Genomic DNA, 23710 nt, shown 5'->3' with positions numbered 1-23710 from the left:
CATTTCTTCTACAATTTCCATCATGCTCCAACCCCGATCCCCAATGAACTTTTCTACAGCACAGATTTTCCCTTCCTCTTCTTCTGCTACAGTCAAGTGGTCACGCGATCTAAAGTCGCGTTGCTGCTCGCTGCGTGGTCTTGTTTTGCCCATGAGATCATCGTTTGCTCCGATACCATGTTAGTTTTCTAGTTAAACGACATACTCTGTTTCCCCTAACTACTACTTTTTCATTTTCTCCATGTAAATATATACAAGTCTTGTGTCCGCTCGGGAATGTCCATCAATGTTAAAAAGCCTGAGCGATCTCATCCGCAAGGCTGTTGGATCGGGGGTCACTTTTCTCGACACTTCTGATGTCTATGGACCGCATACCAACGCGGAAAGGTAAACGCAATCGATGAAAATGTGTGGAAGTTCTCACTAATTCGTGGCAGGCGATCAAAGGAAAGGTCCAAATCGCGACCAAGTTTGCAGTAGCTTTCCACGATGGAAACTGGAACAGCAATGTCAAGATTGGAATTCGGGGGGACATGTTCGTGCTGCTTGCGAGGCCAGCTTGAAGAGGCTCGAGATCGACTGCATTGATCTCTACTATCAGCACCGGGTCGATCCCAAAGTTCCAATCGAAATCACGGTAAGAGTTGTATAGAACTTTGTGTCTAACTTATATCGATTGCTCCGTGAAGGTGGGAGCGATGAAAGAGCTCGTCAAGGAGGGAAAGGTGAAGTACTTGGGGCTCTCGGAAGCATCAACCGCTGATATTCGTTGAGCTCATTCGGTTCATCCCATCACCGCTGTTCAGATCGAGTGGTCTCTTTGGACCCGAGATGTCGAGGAGGAGATCATTCCAACTTGCAGGTAACTTGTCGTCTCATTCATTAAGATGGTCTTTCTTGTAAAACTCAAGGGAGCTTGGGACTGGCATTGTTAGCTATAGTCCACTTGGACGAGGCTTCTTCTCAGAAAAGGCTGTGGTGGAAGAGATTGGCAATGACGATTTCCGCAAAGTAATGTTCTTGCAAGAAGCTTGTAAAGTTCTAAAGCGCTTGTCTATTTGATATAGACAAGGTTCCAGGGAGAGAACTTGGCACGCAACAAGATTTTGTACGAGAAGCGCGAGGAAGAAGTGCAGTCCCGGGCAGCTTGCTCTTGCCTGGGTCCAACACCAAGGCGACGACGTTGTTCCCATTCCAGGCACTACCAAGCTCCAAAACTTCGAAGAGAACCGAGCTTCTCTCCGAGTCACTCTCTCCAAGGAAGATGTCGACGAGGTCGAGAGGGTAGTTTCGGTTGATTCCGTCAAGGGAGAGAGGTACAGCGACGTCCATATAACCAATACATGGCGTTTCACTTCCTCGCTGCCTCTCTCGGCTTGGAAGAGTAGCGCTTGGAACTCACTAAACAATAAAGGAATTTCGAATGTTTAAAGGAAAGTCATCGAAGCAGTCTCTTTCCTTTTAGCATCGCAAGGAGATGATCCAAGACTCGATAGCCATCTTCACGGAGTCCAGAGTGCATGAACTCGTTAGTGATCCACAGCCTTATTCCTGGTATGGACGCAGCCGTCGCCTCTGACAAGTTCACATTTACGTACATGTCTTCGTAATACACCGCTGCTGCGACGGGCACCTGAACGACACAGCCAAAGAATGTCTTTTGCGCAAAAGGAGAAAAGAGAAAAGAAAAAGTGCACCTTGTTAGAGCGTAAAACCTCATGGTTGTAGAGAACTGGCCAATCTTGTTTCTCAGCTAGGAGGTTTGCAGCCTCCTTTAGAGGATGCAACGGTTTTATCTCGTCAAAGATCCATGGATACACCATCTGAGACCAGTGTTCGCGAGGAAATCAGCAGAAGAAGACCAATCATACCTCTCCCGTGAAAAGAACGGGCTCGCTATGGTTTGCAGCAAAGACCGGATCAAACTGCTCACCCAGTTCATCTCTTACTCTTTGTGCTGCCCAGTTTGATGCCGCACCCTGAAGCATGACAACATCACGCTATTGGCACCTCCGGAGAACTGCATTTGCCCGACCTACCTGGCAGTAGATAGGCTCGTGCATCAGTGCATATAAAGGATTTGTATCGAAATCCAGCCAGTTCTCAAACTATACATGAAGTAGTGTTAAAACAAAAAGCGTTTTGAGACAAAAGGCTGATTACCGCTCGAAGAAATGTGTAGCTAAGCTGCTTGCTAATGCCAGGTACAAGAACAGGATCCCATGCTCGCTCCAACCTAAAGGAAATAAAAGAAAAATAAATTAGAGTGACTGAAGGAAGAAAACATAAAGAAAAGAAGGAAAACGAAAAGCGCAGCGCTCACGTGAAGTGAAGCTTTTCAAAGCCAGAGTGTGATCCCAATCCTGTCAAGCCAAGCAACTGAAAGCTCCTTGGTGTGAGCTTGCCACCAGATGGAAGAAGCACCTATCACACACTTTATATAAATATAAATGGCAAGAAAAGATCGACTCACCCCTCCACCTTCGCTACTTGCCAAGTGTAAAACAATCTCCCGGACGAGCTCTTCATCCCGAGGGAAACGCTGGTAAAACTTCATGTTTTGGAGCAGGACACGCTTGTAGCAAGCACGATACACGGCCTCGGCAGTGCATCCAGCGTCAATAGGAGGAAGACCGCCCGTGAGTAGCACTTGCTCCAGGCCGGATGGTGCCATGCTTAGATAAGTAACGGCACAGAAACCACCATAGCTCTGGATAGGAAAATCATTTCAAGGTTGGCGTTGCAAGTGTTTAAAAAGCGAGAGCTTTACCTGACCAAGGAGAGTCCAAGGCTCTCCGTGTGGCACAAGGCTCTTTCGAATCATCTCCGCGTCTCTGACGATGTTATCTGCTCGAAAATGCTGGAGGTAGGATGCCTGTGCCTGGGGGCTCGAAAGTTGGTTCAGCGATCCAACAGTCAAGGCGGTAGAAAGCCCAGTTCCTCGCTGAAAGAGATATCAAACACACAGGAATAAAATGAATGAAACCTGATCTAGAAGGATGACTCGAAAGTCCTCGCAAGCTCTTTTCAGCCATCCACTGCACTCCAGCGGACGAAGGGATTCAAATCCGGGACCCCCTTGCAAGAAGAGCAAAAATGGCAGGTCTTTCTCCTCGTTTCCAACTGTATTGTAAGTTTCTCATTTTGAGATCCAGAGCTGATATGTTTTTACCTGAGACGACTTCTCGAGCGAAGACTGAGATTGTCGAGTCGGAAGGAGCAGCATAATTGAGAGGAACTTCGAAACGATGATCGCGAAGGTTGAGCTCGGGTACTTGATACCACGCCCCTGTATTACCGCTTGTTCTGGAAACTAGTAGAACCATACGCATACACGGGAGTTTTCAGCACTTACCCAGAACCCAATGCGGAAGCTCTACGCTTGGTCGGGAGAGAAGACGAGCTGCAAAACCAATGAATCAATTTGCAAGGAAAAGAAGGAAATCTTTACAGGAGAGATGATGCATTGGCCATGCTCGCGCTCGCTTCCATACGCGGTATCACCCTTCCTGAGGAGACCTAAGGTTCTAATGGAAACACGAGCTAGATAAGTGCGAGAAAGAACTTTATCAATAGAAAAGTATGAAAACTCTCTATACACAGATTCTGCAAGAATGTGAATGGCTATGTAGCATCTCTATAAACAGACAGACACAAAGAAAATAACCTTAGGAAGATCTCCAGTTGGACGGAGAAAGCCCAAGCTTGGAAGATTTTCCTCGCGCATCATCGCCCTGGACGCAGCACAAGGAAAGCGAAAGTGAGGAAAACATCACCACCAACGGGATGAAGATTTCTCACCTGAGACGCAGGCTTCTTTGGTGGCTTGGAGAGCTGCGACTGCACTGCTTGGCGGTGGAGCCTGTGCTGGTGTTGCATCAGCTCAAATTGCTGCAACCTCATCGTGAAGTTGATTCCACCGGGCCCGCTGTTGAAGTCGGACACCTTGTCCCCGTCGTCTCCAGTTGGATAGTGAGCCAGGTACGGTACTGCCGATACGGATCTACGCCCTGCATTCAGTCCAGCAAGCTCGGCCGCCGGTGTTGCTTGGATGTGCATGGGAGCGTACGCCGGGATGGTCTTCAGTCTCGTTCGCAATATCTTGAATGCAGAGCTTTGCTGCATCATCAAACTGCATGCATTAAATCGAATGCCAATCATGATCAGTTTGCCAGAATTCATTTTCTGTACCCACCTGAGGGAGTAGCATGAGCAGCCCGTAGAGCGTCTTCAGCAACGAGGGATAGCGCGCTGGTTCTAGCAACTGTCATACACAAGCGTTAGAAAATGGCCAAGTGGTAGTAAAACGATTACCTGCAACCTCAAGTAACCGAAGATTGGAGTTTCCAAAAGCCGTACCAGCTTATCCACCTGAACTAGAAACTTGACGTTGATGTCCGACTCCCCGAGAGATTGGATAACTGCGCTTGCATGGTGGTAAGCCTGCAAAGCATAATCATGTGTTTTGGAACAAGAAGTTGGACAGGACATTACCTGAGCAAGTAAGCACAAGCTAACAGTAGCCATCGGCGAGTGACACCACGATGAATACAGAGCAACAAAAAGATCTTTTCCTTGCGAATTTGTCAACGACTCCTTTAGCAGTGCCCTTAAATCGGCAAGTTCTGAAGCCGTGAGGAGAATTAAATTAAGTGCCTGTAAGTGTACATGCATAAGTTCGCTGAGAACGCAAACTAGATACTGATACCTGGACCATAACGGTTGCAAATTCTAAGTCCGCCTCGCCTTCCAGGATAGTTGCCAACTCTCTGTATACAGTCTCGGCGTCAAGAAGGACGCAGAGACGTCGCAACGCTAAGGTTCCTCTCCTGAAAATTTAATGCTGGTCACGAAGACTGTTTAACTATTGACTTCGTAAAGTACCTTTCAAGCAGAAGATTGTCCATTTGAAATTTATGTACAAGAAAGACCATCAAACGCCGAAATTGTTGTGTATCCCGTGCTATACAAGCTTGAACCTCCAGAACCAGCAACACAACCTGTTAACAGATACATTTTAGGTGACAAACATACAAAAACAAATGCAAATGCTTACATCATCAGATTCGTCCGACAAAGACTGAAGCAATGCAGGAAATATTTCGTCAAGAAACGATAGAACCTGTTAAAATGTTAGCAACTACTGTACAGAAAAGAAAACTCCAAGTACCTCTGTTCTATGTCTCTCAAGAAGAACAAGCATCCACCGCAAGGCTTCCAATCTTGTGGCTTCAAACTCGCTTCCCAACTCCCTACACAACTATTTTGTTCAAGTCCAAGTTTTTAGAAACGAGAAAGATTACCGTCTAGCTGCATTCAGAACTGATCCAATGTCTATCACTTCAACTGGTTCAGCACGAATGGCTCGAAGCTCTTCGTTTGTTTCACGAGCAACCTTATAATCAAATGTTTTTAGCGTATTATGTTTAGTTAAAGAGCTCAATCTTACTGCTCTGATTTTTTCTTCCTTGTCAGAGATTGCTGGTAGAATGGCACCCAAAATCTCCGCATAGAATGTCACAAGCTGATCCCCTCCAAGTTTCACAAATTCGCTCATCTGAAATATTTTTAAGTAACTACTAAAGAAACGATTGACGTTTCATACCCATGTTATGGATGTTAGACGAGTGAACTCATCAGGTGATCTAGCTCTTTGTACAAGTATCGCAGCCATGCGAACGTAATCCACGGACTAAATATTTAAAAACTCACGGTCAAGAATGATAATGCGTTTTAAAAACAAAAGGCTTACAGGAGCATTCTTAATTTCTTGCAAAAACTCGGACAATGCAGAGTCGGCTTGCTGCCTGATCTCGTGACTGTTGTCGCTAAGCATGTTGAACAGACCTACATGCAAAGGGTTACAAAACTAAAGAGTCGACTATGATGTTACCGTCGAGAAAGTCTGGCAAGAACTCCAGCATATCAATGTCCGGGACGCTGTCCAATACAGTGATCCATCCCACGAGAAATTGTCGGACAAACGGATTGAGCACGTTCATTCGCTCCCTCAATAGCGGAATAAATTCTTCAATGCTGAGCAGAAAACATTTAGCCAAGAACCAAAGCGTTTTGACTACCTGAATTGATCACTTTCCGTCACAATATCCTGAGCATAAAAAAATATCAAAAAATAAAAGAAATGAGTTCTCTTAAGAAATTATAAGAAATTAAGAGATTGACGAAATTACCTTGACAAGACGATCCAGAAGATGAGCTGCACTTTGAACATTAGGATCTGAATCCGCCGAGAGCTTGCAAAGGGCATCGAATATTTTGTTGAAGAAAACAATTAAGTCACCTCTCGACACCTAGATACCTACCCTGAGTTAGCTCCAAGCACAGAAACCTCATGATGAAAAGTAAGATGTACCTTTGCTATGTTGTAAAGTGCCTCACATGCGTAATATCGCACCCGACTGTCTTGATCCGTGAAAGAAATCAAAACAGGCGGAACAATTCTCTGCAAAATAGTCATTCCTTTGAGCAAAAAAAAAAGAAAACAACTTCTTTCGTTCTATATCGCAAGGGAGAAGAACTCAATACTTACATCAAGATACTGGGCAGACTCGGAGGCCAAGCCAACAGTAGCAGCCGCCAATCCAATCAGCCCCCCCTGGCATAAGAGAAAAAACTAAGAAAAAGCGGTCGTCTCACTCTCACATACCTTTCGGTGATTGGCTTGTGGCGATAGAGCATAGTCATTGATTAATATCGATATGACGGAGGATATCTTCTCATGGTCGCCGGAACTAACTAGAGATTTCAGGACCCCTTCCACCTGATGAACAATCTATTGTTAAATTTTAAAGGAAGGAAAAGGGATACAATCTCACCTCAAGAGCAGCGATCTTTCGCTTCTCGTAGAGCTTGTCCGAGAGATTTCGCAACACGGACGCCTGGAGCAAAGCTGACACGTCCGACATCGTTGTCTGGGTTAAGAATTTTAATAAATAAGCATCGCGGATAGAGTTCTAAAGATACAATGCAATCGCAAAGAGAGGAAATTTAGAAAAAGGGGCTCACTCACCGTTCTCGTCCTCAGCTGGAGAGCGAGCTCGTCCCCCAAGCAGCCACCACAAGTCTAGCATCCTGCGCTCCTTTGCAATGGCGACTTCCGGCGCTGCGATTCCAGCTCCTCCTCATCGTCAATCACTGATCCAGCTCCATAGCTCGCGGGCGAGGCGAGAATTCGATGGCAGCGCCACGGCGCCTCGATCCACTGGCGAGGCGAGGCGACCAGAAACCCTCTCAGAAATAAGACAAGCCCTAATTACAGTACAATATTTGGGCCTTTACGTGGATTTTGGACCATGGCCAAATCCAAAAACCTGGGAACATTCCAAGCAGTTGCTCAAATAGCCTAGAACGCATCGTTTTACTTTTTGTGAACGGCAGAACAGCCATCCTGTGAAAAACATCGGCGTTTGGACAAAGCACAAAGAAGAAGAAAACTAAAAACTTTGATCGAGCTTTGGTACCTCGGAGCAATTGACGATCCCAAATTCGAGGCCGTCAACGAGCGCCCGGAAGCTGGCTTCTACGATGGATGTGTGAGCACCAACCTGGGAACAATGAAAGTGATTGAGCATAAACAATGAAGAACACTTGCGTTTGAATGAGACTCACGGTCGTCCACTTGTTGCCAGAAGCATCCGTGAAGTCAACTGTCACTCGCGTCGTTGAAAGGGTCCCCTTGTGAGCAGTCGATGGCTCCACTAGATGGACGTGATAGTCCGCGAGCTCCACTTGCTCGAGTTGCGGGTAGTGCTTCTCGAGCGCGCTCCTGGAATCACGAGCAGGACAATGTAAGTTGCAAGTATGCGATCGATCGAGAATTCTCCACCTTAAAGCGTGACTGAGAGCATCCACTGGACCGATCCCTTCCGCTGCGCTTACCTGAGCCGGAAGAGCAAATCTTTCAAGTTCATGCTTTTGTACAAGTTGTATGCATACCTGACTTTTGCCACCGACGGAGAGCTTTACCATCGCCTGGTTCACTTGACTGTCACTTCCACACCACGCGAGCCAGTTATCTTGTTGGATCTGCGAGTTCCCGTTGCTACTAGTGGAATGCACGCCGCGGTTGCTCGAAAGCACCGTGAATTCCAAGACTTGAAAGCTGCGAGGAAGAAAGTCACTCAGAATGAATTTGTCAGTAGATCCTTACGGCTGCTGGTAGCGCTTTCCCTTTCGAACAATCAGCATATCAACAGAGGCACCAGCGTTTTCAAAAGCACATCCCTGCAACTCAAACTCTGTTAAAGATGAGAGTAAAAGCTGTGAAAAAACTTGCGTACCTCTCTTTCCATTTGTTTTATGTGCGCAAGAACACTTCCGGCGACATCGTTGTCCAAAACAAGTCCAGCTTTTTCAGCCTGAGAGCTCTCAGATTGTTAAAACGACTAATGAAAAACTTGTTGCTTGCTAACCTTATCAAGTATATTGCCTTTGCCAGATAGCTCACTCACGACTGAACGCATGGCATTTCCAACGAGAGTCGGATCCATATGATTATAGCTCTCGGGCATCTGTACGGCAATACGCGTGTTTCTTAAACTTTTCTTTCGAGAAGAAAGGAAGATGATTTTCTCACCCTGCGTATCGCCGCAACATGGATTCCACCTTTGTGAGCGAAGGCCGCCGAGCCAACGTACGGTTGCGTTGGTGACATTGTCTGCTTTGTAACGTCCGCGACAGTGGACGCCAGCTTGGAAAGATTTGCAAGAGATTCGGGAGGGATACACGTAAATCCCATCTTGACTTGAAGCCCGCCGATCACGCTAATCTGCGAACAACGGCACAAAATAGCTTAGTATTTTCAAGTACAAGTTCCAAGAGCATACGTGCCAGATTTGCATTTCCAGTTCGCTCCCCGTAGCCATTGACGCATCCTTGAACTAGCGATGCCCCACCTCGCACAGCTGCCAGAGAATTGGCAACAGCGAGTTCCGTGTCGTTGTGTGTGTGTACTCCTATACGGACATGTGGCCAGGGCATCAACTCTGCTTTAACAGTTCTTGTCACCTCCTGTGATGTTTATTTGTTCCAGGGAGAAGTGAGAACTCCTTTTCAACTAGCCGAAAAGATGGATACCTCTACAGTCCAGGGCATGGACCCTCCATTGGTGTCGCACAAGACGACTACATCAACTCCAGCCTTCACCGCAATTTTCAAGCACTCTAGCGAGTAAGCTCTGGTGAAAAAGTACGAGCGCTTAGCAACGATTGTTAACAGAAAAGCGTGGTACCTGTTTGCTGTAAAACCATCAAAAAAATGCTCAGCGTCAAGCATTACCTCCTTGCTTCGGACCTGAGATTGTTCTTAATACATGTGTGAACGGAGGAATCAACAACTGCAGGCCGAAGTTTCTCACCTTAAAATACGAAATAGTTTCCGCGACCATTCTCAAGTTTTCTGCTAGTGTTGTTTCGAGTACTCTTGTCACCTGTACGTCCCACGCCTGACCATATCAAATATGTGAGACCACTCGGGCGCGAAAAGAACGAAGAAGGTTCTACTCACCTTTGCTACCACCGTGATAACCTCTGCCTCGCTAAAGAGTAATGCTTGCACGTTAGTATCCTGTCCAAGCAATCAGAATTTCAGAGTCCACGCAATTTTGGCGAGCAAACCTCTTCGCAAGTCGAGTTTTTCCTTCTAGTCGAACCAAATGCCGCAAGCTTCGAGGACTGCCCCTTCAGAATGTTGTCCTTACAAAGCTTGAAAAACTCTGCGTCTTTTGGATTTGATCCGGGCCATCCTCCCTCGATATAATCCACACCTTAACACATACAACTATCTCAACGTACTGCATCGAGTGAGAAATAGCCACGGAACTCACCAATGTCCGCGAGAGCTTTAGCAATCTTTAGCTTGTCATTTAGAGTCAAGGAAATTCCCACCATCTAAAGAAAAAACACTGTGGAGTTTCCAGTCAAGGACGAAAATTTAACGACCTCACCTGAGCGCCATCTCGTAGTGTAGTGTCGTAAATGCTTACTGAATTGCTCAACGCTTTCTTTGATTGAAGAGCTGTCGCAGTGCTGGGAGAAAACTACGCAAGCAAAACATCGTAAGAAAATATCAAAACTCCAAAGGAAAATTTTCTACACACCGATTCCGAGACAGAGCAAACAATCCTTAGCTTCCTGGCAAGACAAAAAAAAACACACATCAAAATATCACATAGCGGACCTACATTTCGATAGAAATATCCATGAAAGCATGAAAAGCATTTCGTTCCTCCAAGCGACCGATCCAAAACCCCTAAAACCCTGGAGGCTGACCTTTGGACGTGGCAACGAGGCACGAAAAAAATCGGAGTGGCGGCGATGAGGGGGCGCTGGCAATGCTGGTGGCGATGGCCTCCTCCGCCGCCGAGCGCCGCCAACTCATGCCACGAGGCCTCCATCGCGCCTTGAGCCGCCTGTGATAGCATAATCCTGCGGCCAACGGCCGAGATTGGACAAAATTTTCAAATCGGACGGCCCAGATTGCAGTGACATTGGATAGAAAAGAAAATCCCCCTAGTAGCGATCAAAGAAACCTTGCACTAGAGAAACCAGAAATTTAAAATGGGTTTATAGGAGGATCTGGTTGCGTGAACTTGGGAAGAGCTCCTCGTTACTCTCGTGTGGCGACCAAGGATGAACCGAGCTCACCACCTCTTTGATGCCAAAGTCCGGCCTCACGCTTCTCATGGCCTCCACACCCAGCTGGTAAATCTCCTCCGAGTTGCTCGTGTCGTGGAGATACTCGTCCCCGTTCCACTGGAGCGACTCCAGCGCTTGCACCACCGTGACGGCGGAAGAGGAGGATCGGATCGACTTGACGATGAGGCCGAGAGCGCGGACGAGATTGTTGGCGATCCTGGCCTTGAAGACTTTGCCACCTTTGCAAAGCTTGCCCTCTTCATCGTACAGCCGCTTCCTGTGATAGATCTTGAGCAAGTTCCTCACCTCGCCCGCCTCCGAGTTCCTGCCGGCATCGTCCACCAGGATGGTTCTCTCCAGATCCAGCCCCTCCCTCAGCCCCTGGAGCGTTTTCTTGTTTCCGCGGGTCACGCTGTACACCACCATCTCCTCGCTCATCTTGAATCCCAGCTCTTCCTCGAGGGCAACCGCGAGCTTCTCCATGAGGTTCTCGTTGCGCTGCTTGGAGCCGCAGCTGTAGAAACCGATTCTTGTCCCAGGAATCCTGGCCAGAGCTACGACGAATTCCAACGCACCGTGAGCGAACTTGTATGAGCCGACCAGCGCCTTGACAGGAACCTTGATGTCGTCGCCGATGGACACCAGGGTATCATCCAGATCAATCAGCAAATCCAGGCGCCCTTCCATTTTGCTTAGGGCTTCTTTCCTTCTCCAGCTCGAGCTAGCTTTCTTTTTCAAGTGTTGAAAGAACAAAAGATATATTATAAATTAGCAAAGGTTGCTGGGATTTCGATCAAAATCCCTTCAAACCTTTGCAGGCCCCGCTAAAAAAAACTTCAGCGATGGAAAGGCTGATGGAAATCCTGCTAGCCCAGCCCCGAGCGGCAATCCCACCGCCAAACATACATGGAACAAGATCGCCGCAATTCTGCTCCTGCTGAGGAGCTTGACGAAGAACTCGGTGAAGAAGTGCGTGCAGGCATGGAGCACGCACGAGAGTAGCCACACCACCATCCAGTTCCATCCCTGTCCCCCCAAGAGGTCGATGATCGCTCTCCCGACCAAGCCGATGAAGGAGCCCCCCACCAAGAAGATAGTCATCGGCATTGCGTTCTTGGAGGAGCTGAGCGTCTTCTTGCAGACGAAGAGGAGGAGCACGCACAGCAGCAGTCCAACAATCCCTCCAGCACACCCCCTGGCGATGCAAAGCAAGTAGCCGGTGTTACTTGTTATCGATCCAACGAAGTTCCAATGGTACCATGCCTGGCAAAGGAAACGAATGTGAATCAAAGCCAACAAAGAGAGGAGAAAAGCTTACAAACCTTTTTAGTGACTGTAGGTGTTGCAGCACACGAGCTGCTCAGCGTTTTAAACCACTCCGGAAGATTCTTCCACACGCAATACCCCGTGAACCCGAACATGATCAGCAAGCCCGCGACGAAGTAGTCGGACGTGGAGCTCCGAAAGTCGGCACAGTCGGCGGCCACGGCGTCTCGTTCAGCCTTGGAAACATTGAACTTGAGCGTGCTCCTGTTCACGTCCAGCGTCTCCCTGCCGATGTCGATCGCTTCGACTTGCATGTCCAGCTCTCGCTCCTTGAGCTGCAAGCCCTTCATCGCACAGACGAGCTCCATTTCCTTGAGAGAGTTGCTTCGCCTTTGCTCGATCAGCGTCTGTTGTCGAAGTGACAACGCGTGCGAGATAGGCCTCGACGCCGGTCCGAGGCGGCCGCAGCTGCTCGCCACAGTAAACGTCACAAGCTCTCCTGTTCCACCAGAGTCTTCCTCTTCCTCCACGAAGTACTCCAGTTCCTCAACTTCATGCTGTAACACTTTTACGTATCCACCTTCCACGGTTGACTCTGAATCTGAATCTGTGGCCTCTACCTCCGTATCTGCGACCTCTTTTTCCGGACCTGTGACCTCTTTCTTCGTATCTGTGACCTTTTTCTCCGGCTCCACGGTCGGCGCTTTCTCCAGATCTATGATCTGCGGCGGTCTTGTAGCCCCTGATTGCTGGGAAGCTTTCATAAACTCCCGTCTCAAGTGCTGGAAAGCTCCACACGTATGCATGCCACCTTCTTTTACTGTCACCTGATCCTCACTGCTCGATCCATCCTCCCATTCGTCACTTAGACTCAGACCATCGATGGATAGAACGTCCTGAGATCCGGCTTCTTCCACGACTCCATGAAGTGACAGACCGTCTCCAGCTTCCCGAGCTGCACGAAAGCTTCCACTCCGGCAGGAAAGGCGTACGTTGGGATGTGGCTGCCTTTCCTTTTCCCGCTCTCTGTCAGCAAAGATACTGATACTGCTACTGAAGCTCGGATCCCCGCGTTTCGTCTTCAGTTCCGCTCTCCGCTCGTCGACATCTGGATTGGAGCTCCGATCCCCGCGTTTCTTCTTCAGTTCCGAGACTCTCCGATCGTCGACATCTGGACTGGAGCTCTGATCCCCGCGTTTCTTCTTCAGTTCCGAGACTCTCCGACCGTCGACATCTGGACAGGAGCTCTGATCCCCGCGTTTCTTCTTCAAATTTGAATACCCCGTCGAGAAGGAGTCGACCAGGTTTTCTACGATGGACTCCATCGTCTCCATGTCCGAGCTCACTTGGCACAAGTGCCCACGCGCTAAAACTCCCAGCAGCTCCGCTAGGAAATCCACCCCATCGTTGTCGCGGGACTGGAAAATAAAAAAGAAAACAAAAGAATCAACAACAGAAGAAAACAAAAGGATCGCAACAAGAAGTTTACAAGGGCATTTTACTTACCACTGCGAGAAGCGTGGCCATACTCTTGCCCAGCGCGTCAATGACGCCTGGATCCATCGCTGATACCCTAAACCTCAAAGTAAAAGGAAACTGCCTTAAAAGGAAATTCGTACACATATTTATAGGAACACAGTTGTTGAGAGCGGGATTCGAACCCGCGCCCTTCCGGACCAGAACCTTAATCTGGCGCCTTAGACCAGCTCGGCCATCTCAACTTAGGCTAAACGACGGTGCCATTGGCTCTCTTCCTCCACCACTTTGTCCTTGTTAAAATGGTCTTTAGTGGAACCAGCTGAGGATCAAACTTTTTTGGCTCGAGAAAGAATCTCTCATTCATGCTGCCAATGAGAAGAGACAAATATTACTAACTGATTGGCAAAGTTTGCTCGGAGGCTCTACTTACTTGCCAGTTTTTTGGCACTATGAAGCCCTCCATCTCAAAATTTATATGTGCCATGTGTAAGCTTCCATTGACAGCAAGAAACGATCGCATGGATTCTTGATGACATTCCAAGTGTATTTCATTTACTTGATATCACTTCACTTGATTGCTTTATCATTTTATTTTCTTGATGCTATTGCCTGGTTCTTTGGACATAAAGTTTTAGAGACCATCCCAAAAGGTTGTTATTGTATTGCATATTGCCAATTTCAAATTTGTTTTTTGATTTAAAACATCTCACAATGTTATTCTAAAATCTCACAATCAAACTCATTGATTGCCAACCGACCCTATTTCCCTCTCAGGTTAGTTTAGGGCTTACATGTGTCACTTTGATTAATCACTAAGTGCAATCATAGTGATTGATAATTAAATAATAGAGTGCAAAATATTAATTTATTATATTTTTATACTTCTTTTTGTTTCAATTGTAAGTCAAACTGTTGCTACCTCATATTAGTTCAACTTGGAAAAGCTCTTTGTACCTTGGCGGGGTTCTGAACAATGCATTTGATCAAGAACGCCAAGGAGCTGCTGCTTGTCGCATCGAGTAGCACGGACAAGAGATGATCTCCCTGTTGTGGTACCTGTAGTGCTGCCTGAGTTATGTCTCCAACCAGATCTCGCATCGTTTCTCAGCTGATAAGCTGAAGACGAAATCTATGACGATAGAAAAGAGAGCTTGTTTCAACACGTCATAGGCCTTGATTCTGCTCTCACCAGTCCAGCTCTTTCAACGTGCTTTTGGATCAGATCACTCGTTTTCCTGACGTGTCTCTGTACCCCTTCAGGCCCCAGAAACGCCTTGAGAATGTGTCTAAAACTCTTGGCTTTGTCCTCGTCCATGTAAAGACCCGAGCTATCGTTTGTTATGGTGGCAGAAAAAAAAATTGAGTCAATTGTTGGAAACTCAACCTGAATATGTACTTCCGCTCACGCAACTAAAAAAATTCCGAAGGGTCTTTTCTCTGCAACGCATGCAACAGCTGGACCAATGAATGGAAGCCTGGAGGGAGAACACAAGCTCAACGCAAGATCTTGGTTGTTCTAGAAGTAAAATAGACATGGCACCGAGTCCCAATGATATATGCAAGTCCGCCTGGGATGAAGACAGTATACACATGTCAAACTCTACGTGCGAAAAAACAAGAACGAACCTTCGGGAGAGAAAACCGAAGACCGCTTGTTCCTATATGGCTGGTAAACCAAGTACAGGCAAGCTTTTTAACTTTTGAATCTCCCCGTTCCATTTCAACGATGGTACTGCAATACTCACTCAGTGTTCACATCCACGGTCCATACATGAAGCCACCCTGCAGAACAGCGTTCATCTTCCCCACAGATACCTTGCCCTTCAGCTCGACTCTGTTGGAATCGACTGTCCGGATCTGATCAGGCACGAAGCAAACGCTGCCAAGCCGTTGCTCTCCAGTCAGCAGCTTCATCATATATGTGTCCGAAAGCCGGGGACCATGACACCGTCATTCAATCTCATCTGAAAGAAGAGATTTCAGCGAGGTCACATCCGCTGCCAGCAATCTATCGTAGAATTGGGCCACCAAGTCCTGTATGCCAAAGCAGAGAATGTTAGGCGGTTAAAAGGCAAAACGGAAATACGCTTGCAGTGTAATCCTTCAGATACTGTACAGCTTATCCCTCAATAGCACCCCAACATCGAAAGAAACGAACTCGTCCACGCCAGAAACATTGGCATCAATGGATCTGAAGAGCAACTTTGAGAGCACTATTTAACGTAAACGTGGCTTACAAGCTGACGTGTTGATTCCAGAAAGCGGTCGAAGCCAGCGAGTAATACAGTATTGCGCAAGAACTCCATGGGGTTCGTTCTTCCAATCTATGAGAATGAAATGATAAAGATATTGCAACTTCAACTCACTCTAAGATTTTTCAGATGCATTTGAATGAGTCCTTGGACATTCATAACCGCTTGGCTGATCAAGTGTTCTGCCAGGTAAATACGAGGTGTCTATTGTCCGTATTTACTGAATGATAGTAAGCATTTGCAGGTTTATCAGCTATAGACGTACAAAGGTCAAGATCCAGCTTCGAGTAGGCTGCAGCGATTTTTAAGTGAAATCAATATTCAAGGAGGAACTTCTACAAGTCGCTCGTGTAAAAGCTGCCCGTGAACTTGAAGTTTCAGTGAGATCTGCGTTCGACAACATTAGACAGAGCAAAGAACATAATCCAGTACGTCACGTTCATGCTGTTCTATTCCATCCGCAATTTCGGCAAGCCCTTTGGATGTAACAGTTGATGAAATGTGAAGCCCCCTGGCAACTTGAAAGAGACCTGTATTGCCAGGCGACTTCAATGTCACAAAATGGCTAGAAAATTGTTCTATCTAGAGCTACCCGAAGTGATTTCTCGACTGTCCTCCTCCGTTGTGAAAGCCTCCATAGCAATCGCTGCTGACTGCGAAAAAATCGTTCAATAGTGACATATATCAAGAAACTCAGTTACGAGATGGCGGATTGATTTGGTAAAGACTTTCCATCCAGCAAGTCTCGAACGAACTCTTCGGGACTTGTACTCCCATGCTATGCAGCAAAATCAAGTGAAGATCATCGAGATAGAACGTCACTCACTTTCAAGCCTTGATAAGAGGTTCGAATCGAGCTTTGGTACTAGATGGATCAGGCTTGAAGTCCATGTCTATTTCAACGTAAACTAGTTAGTTTTCTCAATTAACATCAACTCACAGCCAGGCCCGTGTTGGCTGCAATGTAGCGCCAAATATTTCGAAGCCTTTTACCACAGTTTTTGATAAATTTGTCCGTGATTCCGAGTAATCTAGTGACACGTAAAGTCAGCAAAAGTAAAAACGTCTTTCAGCTAATCGTCAGCATCGTGAGGCAAACGACGGCGTCTTTTGCCACGATCGAACGAAACTGGGACTACAAAGGCCGACAATATTGCAGCAAAAGAGAGATCGATATTTGGAGAAATACCTCTCTCGTCCCGTCGCAAACACTCGCAGGGAAACAATAGAGTTACTTTGGATCATCACTCTCTTAGCGTTAGAAACACAAGATAACGAAGAAAACAGCAATCTAGGCGCGTCTCAATGCTTCCTCTTTCTAGTAAATTTCCACACTACCTCTCTCTTCCGGTGTTAGCAAGATGCTGCTGTTCGTCATGAGGTCGATCGAATCATTGACGCGCGGGAGATTAACTTTTGGAGGTGCTAGCACCTCTTTCTTCCTGTCCCATGCATCCGCATTGAAAGATTCGTGTGCCTGATCAATCCCACAGTGTTAGGAGCCACAAAATATCGATGAATCGAGGATTTCCCGGAAAAAGCGGGTTTCTTCTCCAAATATCTGTCACCTTTGTTTTTGGATCCCTGAAAGCTAAGATATTATCTAAATCATGATGCCAGCAAAAGACCGAGTTATATTCATCTGACGACTCAATTGAAATCCGGTCAGGAAATGTCTCCAGAGATATTTCTTCGAGTCTCTTATGGATCATAGTGATAAGTTATAGGTCCCTTTTATGGCACAGTGTGTGTCACACTGCTAAGAGGGAATCGACTAAGAGCGTGCTCCAACAGGATGAATATGACATACTGAGTGGAGTGATCGCTTACATTTTTCTACATATATATGTCTAATGCACAAATTTCATGGTCACGGGCAAATTTTACACGAGCCACTGGTGCTTGGAGTTTGCTGCAGAGCTCAAAATGCTTACTCCCATTCAGAGGGAAACGCGAAATCTTATAACAACGGACGATCTGGCACAACTTTTGATCAACCAAACGCCTCGTTTGAAGGATCTAAAGGTGAGCAGTAGCAAGTAGCGCTATCTTCTGAAGTTGTTGCCTTTTATTTCCACAGAGTGACGAAGTGCACACCAAGGAGTTTCTGGACGACGTCGTACTAAGTATTGCTGTGGAATCGACACGCCAGCTCGTAAGCCACATGTTCATTTTCCATATCGTCCGCAAAATCTCCTCTTTAGGCAGAACTATCTCTAAATGCCAGTGTTTCCGGCGGAGACGAGTTCGTTCCTTCAGGTGTCTATGTCGCCGTTGGAGCTGAGGCTCGAGACAAACTCAAAAATTATACTGCAAGCGTAAAGCTTTTCACAAAATTTCTTTCCATCTGTGAAAAACCTTCTTTTTGGCATACAGGTCGACTTGGTGGTCCAATTCTATGACAGATTGTTGGCGGCGGATGCGATCACACTCAAGTCTCTTGTTTCAGACGAGATTGAATGGCGGTTTCATGGTCCTCGGCTTTCAAACAAGTACATGATGAAGCTGCTGACTGGAGAAAAGCGGATAGGCAGCGTTTCTTTCGTGCCGGATCACATCCACAGGATTGATTCAACCAGAGCCGCAGCTCAAGGGCAAGGTACTGACAAGGAAGCAAGGAGTGAGCTGACTTGGAAGCTTTACGTGCAGGCTGGCTTCATGTCTGGACCGTGAATATTGACACTGGCAAACTCACACACCTAAGTGAGTATTGCAATACCATCATTGAATTTGGACGTGGGGATTCGACTTTAGTTCTCGGTCAGAGTTCGGACGTGGAGAAAAGTTTTCCTGTGCTTGTCATACCAACAATGTATAAGGAACCGCAGAAACTTACTGCAGTGAGCATTGCTTTTGGTTTTTTCGCGTTCTCGGCGCATTAGATTCCCTTTCTTCCTTTCTTCATGCACATAGGGTTTGACAGTGGAATTAGTTTACTTTCCTATTTCCAGAGCATAGAAACAAAATGGAAGTTCGAACTAAGTATTCATACGTTCAAACGAGAATTTCAGCTTCTCAAGTGGCGTTCTGGATGCAAAAAAACTTTGCCAAATTAAATCCTTGTTTCTGATAGAGAGCAAATGGGGCGATATTGTCCAGTAATTGTTTCCTTGCTGCCAGGTGAAGCTGTGGAAAGATTGTCCAGCTCCAAGCTCCAAGAATTTGTCTTCCTACTTTTGAGACTAGAAAGAAAGGAAAATAACAAACATACCTGACTCAAATTTCTACTTCCTTAGAGAATCTTTAACTTTGACTTTTTCTTCGGTCATTGATAGTTCCAACTTCAAAGTTCTCATTTGAATACTTGCTACCCACCAAGATCTGGATCACAAATAGTCCATGAACCCTAAATGGTGAAGGGCCTTTTGGGAGGCTACGAATTGCTTTTGCTGATCATAGTGGTGCAGAAGAAGAATGCCAAACTGTGGGTTAACTATAGAAAACTAAATGATATTACTTGGTTCCCCATTCTGTTTACCGATGCAGTCACATGCAACGAACTCTATAGCTTTATCGACGGCTTTAGCTGCTACAACCAGATACACGTACGATAGAGAAAAGACTGCATTTGTTACAGAGTAGGGCTGCTTTATTTTCTTTGTCATGCCATTCAGGTTGACCAACACACCGGCTACTTTTTATCAAGTGGTGACTATAGCTTTCAGGCTTCTTCTTCACAAGAGAGTGTAAGTTTTCCTCTGACTTTTTGACTTTTGGAAGTTACCAGTGTAGTGTTTCCGCGATGCTGGAAGTTTGGTATTTCAAAAAATACAATTTCAAGATGCACGCTTCTTGGTAGGGTAGTCTCAGCTGAAGCCTTGGCTATAAATCAAGGTTCTGAAAAAGCTAAGGCCCCCAAGAACTGTGAAAGAGCTTCAAGCTTTTCTGGGCCACATTGGGTATCATTGATGTTTTATTTAGCACTATGCCAATGTAGCTTCTCCCTTGACAATCTTGTTAAGGAAGGATGCTCCTTTCCTAAATGCCAAGTTTCTTTTGATTAGCTTTGACAATTGCGCCTATTTTGAAGCCACTTGGCTAATTCCATATTCATATGGACGTGTCAGCTCTTTGCCAGCCACATGATGGCTGGGATCACCCAATTTGCTGGTAGTTGTCTAGAGCCGAAAGGAATTATATAGCAACTGAGAGGGCTGACTTTTGCCATGAGCAAATATTGCTATTACTTCTGATTTGTGTTTTACCTATGCTCAAGTATCTCATCAATAAGCTAAAGGATTACTTGCTGGCTTCTTCTCCTCCAACAATTTGAGTTTGAGATCATGCTTAAGCCATGAAAATCTCACTTGTTGCCCGAGCATTTGTCGAGACTACCTGGAGAGTCAGAGCAGGAAGGGGTCAAGGATGAGTTGCTAGATGCAGCTCTCTTTGGAGGCTAATTGAGAAATTCCAGAGGGAGGGAGCTCATGCTGAGGTTGCTCCAGAGTGGTACTAGGGAATTTCAGAGTTTCTAGCAGTTGGTGAATTTTCCCAGACATGATGAGGTGGCATAGAAGCAGCTCTTGTACCAATCCCATGCTTTTACTTTGATTGCGGGCCAACTTTACAAGAAGGGCTGAGATGAAGTGTTGCAGCACTATATTTTACCACAAGAATTCAAGCAGTCTTGTTATGATTCTTCTTCAAGATGGATATTGGTAGCCAACTCTCCAGTAGAACATAGCGAAGTTTGTAAGAAGCTGCGTTCCTTAGAAGTGTATTGGATGGCCCACTCATTAGGATGCAATGCTTTTGATTCCAACTCTTCCTTTTGAGAAGTGGGGCATTGAATTTATGGGACTGTTCAAGCCAACACGAATAAGAGGAATTAGTATAGACTATTGACCAAGTGGGTGGATGGATATAACAGAGAAGGTTGCTGAGTTCTTCTAGAAGAACATCATCACATGTTTTGGCTGTCCACTGGAGCTCGTCACTGATTGGGGCACGCATTTTATAAATGCAAATATAATATATAACTGCTCTTACTGTCCAAGTATGGAATTTCCCATCGTTGTTCCACACCATACCATCCGAGAGCGAATGGGCAAGTTGAGTGCTCTCTGTGATACCATGGCAAAGCTGTGGAATGTTAGTGCTAGTGACTGGGACTTGAAGCTCCTATGCTCTATGGGTGGTTTACAAGGTACCAACTCGGTTCTCACTGTTTCAGCTTGTCTATGGACAAGAAGCAATTCTTCCTCTTGAGCTCGAAATTCCCTCACTGCATACAGAAATCAAGCATTGGGATGGAGCTATGAAGAAAAGGTTGAAGGACTTTGATAAGCTCGATGAAACTTGCTCTCCTTCCAAGCTGGTGCAGCCTTCTAGTGTCAAAAGAAGAAGTGGTATGATTGGCATTTGCGCAGCAAGACTTTTAGTGGGTTGATCCCTATCGAGTGAAGACAGTGAATATGAACAGCTCGGTCAAGCTTGAGGATTTTAGTGGCTGGCGAATGAAGCTCACTTATCTTGTTATCACATTCCTCCATCAAACATTCCACCATTACCTGGATGACAGCACTCCAGGGACGAAGAGCACTAGTCACCGAAATCATGTTGAGTGCCAGATGCAAGCTCAAGAATAAAATGGAAAGTCAGAATGTTTTGGTTTCCTTTTTTCTGGAGTAGGGGATTAAAGGGAATCTTTGGCTGGGGTGGGGGGATTCCTTGTTTGATGGCACTAGTGTGTGGAGTGTAGGTTGGTAGTGTAGCATCAGCTAAGGACAATTGAGGAGCATATCTCAGCAAAGATTTCTCAAGATCAATAAATCTACATGAGTTGTCCAACTTGCAAGTAGCCCTAGATGCAAATGCTGGCAGAGGTGGTGGTTGGCTGTCACAAGCCGCAAAGAGCACAAGCTACATGGAGATCACTACTACCTAGCCTCCTCTTGTACCACCTCTACCTGAGCCTAGATGTCACTATCCTCTGTGTTCTGGAGGGTCTATCATTCCAGCAATAATGCCACCACAAGGTCTTATGATTTAGCCATACGAAGCAAATGTCAAAAACAGTGTGTGTAGAAAAAGATGTGTGTTTCCTTTACAACCACAAGTTGCTTGCTTTGCTAGATGTTGGCATCTAGAAACAGTTCTTATGGTATATATACATGATGACAACATGTTCTGCATTGTGGCCAAGCCCAGTGCATGGACTAAGGTTTCACACAAAGAACCCAATAGCAAAACCTTGACTCTAGACAATGCAAAAATATCATTAATTTGCAATTTCTCTGTGCCATCAGTCTATGTAGACAAGCCTACTGGAAATTCACATATTTGTTGCAAGGATCAAATTTGTGTTCTGTCTGCAAAATCAATTTAAGTAGAACTATGAGCCTAGGATCTCAATGGTGTGAAAGAATGACATAAACTAACCAAAACTACCCCTTAATTGCCTAGCTTAGGTGTGAGGTATATATGTGATATATAATATTTTAAAAGGAAAATTTTAAAATCGAGGTTTATGAATATAATATTCTAAAGAAATATTATAGAAACTTCTTGCAAACCATTCTAGAATAATTTCCTGCAGTTTACTTTGATGTAAAGAATATTTATTAATTCTTAAAATCATTTGTACCTAATTTTTATTAAATATTTGAAACTTGAAAGTACAAAAGTGTGAATGCATGGAATATGGAAATAGAATACAAAAATGTGCATATAAATTAACCTAAAAACCTTAGTTTATAAATAGAAAGAGAGTGGTCTAGATTGAAATTAATTTAATGGTTATTAAAATCCCACTACACTAATATTAGTATATAACATTATAATTGTACACTTGAACCTCACATCATTCCCATCTCTTGGAAGGATGAAAGATAGTCAATGTTCTTTGGTGGATAAGCTAAAATTTAAAGAAATATCAAAAGGAGGCATTGGTGAATCTATAGGTGATGTTAATTGTTCAAGATCCTTTTGTACAAAACATTTTAGCCATTATATATGCACAATTTCTAGAGGATCCATTTGTTAGACATCATGCTAAACCTCATAAATTTCAAGTCTAACTTACCACAAACATCTAATACAATCCCTTCCATTGAGGAAGGAGTTCTTTAGATAAATCATATACTGTAAGATTGAGAAAATAAATTAATACTAAGTCATCCCCTTTGAATTCCACAGATAAAGAATGATGGGAGTTATAACATTATTGTTGTTCCATTTGTATATGGCCTAGGTGTTTGGTAAACTCTACTTGGAAGAATGTTCATAAAATATTGATCCCAAGATATAGCATCAGCAACTTGTGGCAGTCGCAAAAGTAAATTCAACTTTGTTGGTAGTATTGGATCATAATCATATAACAATTTATATGGTGAAGCACTAATAGAACTTTACACCCATATAAAAGAGATAGCAAATAACCATTATAATCTGAATATTGAAAGTTTATGTATTTTATGATCATCCTTTGAAATTACAAATGAGCCATTCCACCAAACCATATAACTATGGATGATAATCACTTGGGAAAGTGTGGTGTATTCCAAACCAAAATGTTAAAATATGAAATGTCTTAGCTATAAATGTGGGACTATTATCTAAAAGAATTTGCTCTAGACAGAAATGCTAAAACATTATTTAATTGAGGAGGAAGTATTTAATAGCAATAGCAAATGCACTATCAAGAGCACCAACTTCCACCTAACAAATTAATTAATCAGAAGTAATAATGACATATTCATTGCTAGTAATCAGCCATAAAAAAAGCCCTATCAAATCAAACGTCACAAACTCAAACGAATATGAAATTATAATTGACTCCAATCATCCTTTCATAGTAAGAATGGGAATATATGAGTTTGGCACCAAACGTGACTACGTATATATCAGATAACATCATATTGCATTTCTAACTAATAGAAAGATTTGTGTAGCTTCTCAATCATATAATAATATCCCATATGATCCCATATGCCTGCTAAGAATAAGAGAATCATGGTAGGTGTGGAAAAAGTGTGGAATAAAAATCAAAGGCATTAGGTATATAACTCCCTGTGTGATAAATAATACCGAAATCATATATTTGAAGCTTTAAAGCCT

At 44.9% G+C, this 23710-nt stretch overlaps 4 protein-coding genes, 1 non-coding gene and 1 pseudogene across 6 annotated transcripts; 2 read left to right on the top strand and 4 right to left on the bottom strand.

The window, feature by feature from the left end:
- Nucleotides 1-271: 271 nt before the first annotated feature.
- Nucleotides 272-892, top strand: LOC9650420 (annotated as a pseudogene).
- A 377-nt stretch (nucleotides 893-1269) lies between these two features.
- On the bottom strand, nucleotides 1270-3834 carry LOC9650419 (proline iminopeptidase). Its single transcript, XM_002972186.2, has 14 exons — nucleotides 3802-3834; nucleotides 3668-3734; nucleotides 3452-3527; nucleotides 3356-3403; nucleotides 3173-3306; nucleotides 2987-3123; nucleotides 2771-2944; nucleotides 2474-2710; nucleotides 2324-2424; nucleotides 2164-2236; nucleotides 2040-2108; nucleotides 1872-1979; nucleotides 1698-1823; nucleotides 1270-1633 (listed from the first exon to the last, which is right to left on the bottom strand). The coding sequence occupies exons 3-14, from the start codon at nucleotides 3490-3492 to the stop codon at nucleotides 1439-1441; spliced, it is 1443 nt and encodes a 480-aa protein (XP_002972232.2). The 5' UTR covers nucleotides 3493-3527; nucleotides 3668-3734; nucleotides 3802-3834; the 3' UTR covers nucleotides 1270-1438.
- Nucleotides 3549-7354, bottom strand: LOC9650418 (protein VAC14 homolog). Of its 2 annotated transcripts, none has more exons than XR_002992651.1 (21): nucleotides 7031-7354; nucleotides 6837-6910; nucleotides 6668-6781; nucleotides 6551-6616; nucleotides 6374-6463; nucleotides 6192-6311; nucleotides 6081-6109; nucleotides 5894-6036; nucleotides 5753-5847; nucleotides 5606-5692; nucleotides 5450-5557; nucleotides 5304-5395; nucleotides 5171-5252; nucleotides 5057-5122; nucleotides 4885-5000; nucleotides 4709-4829; nucleotides 4495-4656; nucleotides 4315-4443; nucleotides 4196-4264; nucleotides 3802-4132; nucleotides 3549-3734 (listed from the first exon to the last, which is right to left on the bottom strand). XR_002992651.1 is itself a non-coding variant. In XM_024677276.1 (21 exons), the coding sequence occupies exons 2-21, from the start codon at nucleotides 6924-6926 to the stop codon at nucleotides 3669-3671; spliced, it is 2163 nt and encodes a 720-aa protein (XP_024533044.1). In that variant the 5' UTR covers nucleotides 6927-6932; nucleotides 7031-7353; the 3' UTR covers nucleotides 3549-3668. The 2 variants fall into 2 exon arrangements, 1 of the variants encoding a protein (XP_024533044.1); XM_024677276.1 differs by having other exon boundaries at nucleotides 3802-4119; nucleotides 6837-6932; nucleotides 7031-7353.
- Nucleotides 7351-10469, bottom strand: LOC9650417 ((R)-citramalate synthase). The gene is made up of 19 exons (XM_024677280.1): nucleotides 10290-10469; nucleotides 10118-10151; nucleotides 9965-10057; nucleotides 9845-9908; nucleotides 9636-9784; nucleotides 9526-9585; nucleotides 9377-9463; nucleotides 9251-9312; nucleotides 9097-9196; nucleotides 8851-9030; nucleotides 8597-8788; nucleotides 8433-8531; nucleotides 8301-8378; nucleotides 8171-8244; nucleotides 7957-8122; nucleotides 7847-7899; nucleotides 7630-7786; nucleotides 7482-7565; nucleotides 7351-7408 (listed from the first exon to the last, which is right to left on the bottom strand). Exons 1-19 carry the CDS (start codon nucleotides 10439-10441, stop codon nucleotides 7379-7381), a joined length of 1914 nt encoding a protein of 637 aa, XP_024533048.1. The 5' UTR covers nucleotides 10442-10469; the 3' UTR covers nucleotides 7351-7378.
- A 3092-nt stretch (nucleotides 10470-13561) lies between these two features.
- On the bottom strand, nucleotides 13562-13642 carry TRNAL-AAG. Its single transcript has one exon. It is a non-coding gene; the product is annotated as a tRNA-Leu (tRNA).
- Nucleotides 13643-17518: 3876 nt separating this feature from the next.
- On the top strand, nucleotides 17519-18534 carry LOC9651038. The gene is made up of 5 exons (XM_024677429.1): nucleotides 17519-17677; nucleotides 17733-17807; nucleotides 17857-17970; nucleotides 18029-18251; nucleotides 18302-18534. The coding sequence occupies exons 1-5, from the start codon at nucleotides 17519-17521 to the stop codon at nucleotides 18532-18534; spliced, it is 804 nt and encodes a 267-aa protein (XP_024533197.1).
- The last annotated feature ends 5176 nt before the right edge of the window (nucleotides 18535-23710 follow it).

This window comes from Selaginella moellendorffii, unplaced genomic scaffold (assembly GCF_000143415.4).
Source record: "Selaginella moellendorffii unplaced genomic scaffold, v1.0 SELMOscaffold_19, whole genome shotgun sequence".
NCBI classification, from domain to species: domain Eukaryota; kingdom Viridiplantae; phylum Streptophyta; class Lycopodiopsida; order Selaginellales; family Selaginellaceae; genus Selaginella; species Selaginella moellendorffii.
Note: the sequence above shows the minus strand (reverse complement) of the source record. Positions and strands in the feature narration are given on the sequence as shown.

Excerpts from the sequence above, each read along its gene's own strand:
- LOC9650419 (XM_002972186.2), bottom strand. The coding sequence starts at position 3,492 with ATGGAAGCGAGCGCGAGCATGGCCAATGCATCATCTCTCCT. Across the intron at positions 1,824-1,871 it reads CCGTTCTTTTCACGGGAGAG|ATGGTGTATCCATGGATCTT; the intron begins GTATGATTGGTC and ends CACTGGTCTCAG. Across the intron at positions 1,634-1,697 it reads AGGTTTTACGCTCTAACAAG|GTGCCCGTCGCAGCAGCGGT; the intron begins GTGCACTTTTTC and ends TGTGTCGTTCAG.
- LOC9650418 (XM_024677276.1), bottom strand. The coding sequence starts at position 6,926 with ATGTCGGACGTGTCAGCTTTGCTCCAGGCGTCCGTGTTGCGAAATCTC. Across the intron at positions 6,464-6,550 it reads AGTCTGCCCAGTATCTTGAT|AGAATTGTTCCGCCTGTTTT; the intron begins GTAAGTATTGAG and ends ACTATTTTGCAG. Across the intron at positions 5,123-5,170 it reads TTGAGAGACATAGAACAGAG|GTTCTATCGTTTCTTGACGA; the intron begins GTACTTGGAGTT and ends ACATTTTAACAG.
- LOC9650417 (XM_024677280.1), bottom strand. The coding sequence starts at position 10,441 with ATGCTATCACAGGCGGCTCAAGGCGCGATGGAGGCCTCGTGGCATGAG. Across the intron at positions 7,787-7,846 it reads GCTCTCAGTCACGCTTTAAG|GAGCGCGCTCGAGAAGCACT; the intron begins GTGGAGAATTCT and ends TCGTGATTCCAG. Across the intron at positions 7,566-7,629 it reads CTGGCAACAAGTGGACGACC|GTTGGTGCTCACACATCCAT; the intron begins GTGAGTCTCATT and ends CATTGTTCCCAG.
- LOC9651038 (XM_024677429.1), top strand. The coding sequence starts at position 17,519 with ATGGTCACGGGCAAATTTTACACGAGCCACTGGTGCTTGGAGTTTGCT. Across the intron at positions 17,678-17,732 it reads CTCGTTTGAAGGATCTAAAG|AGTGACGAAGTGCACACCAA; the intron begins GTGAGCAGTAGC and ends TTATTTCCACAG. Across the intron at positions 17,971-18,028 it reads TCAAAAATTATACTGCAAGC|GTCGACTTGGTGGTCCAATT; the intron begins GTAAAGCTTTTC and ends TTTGGCATACAG.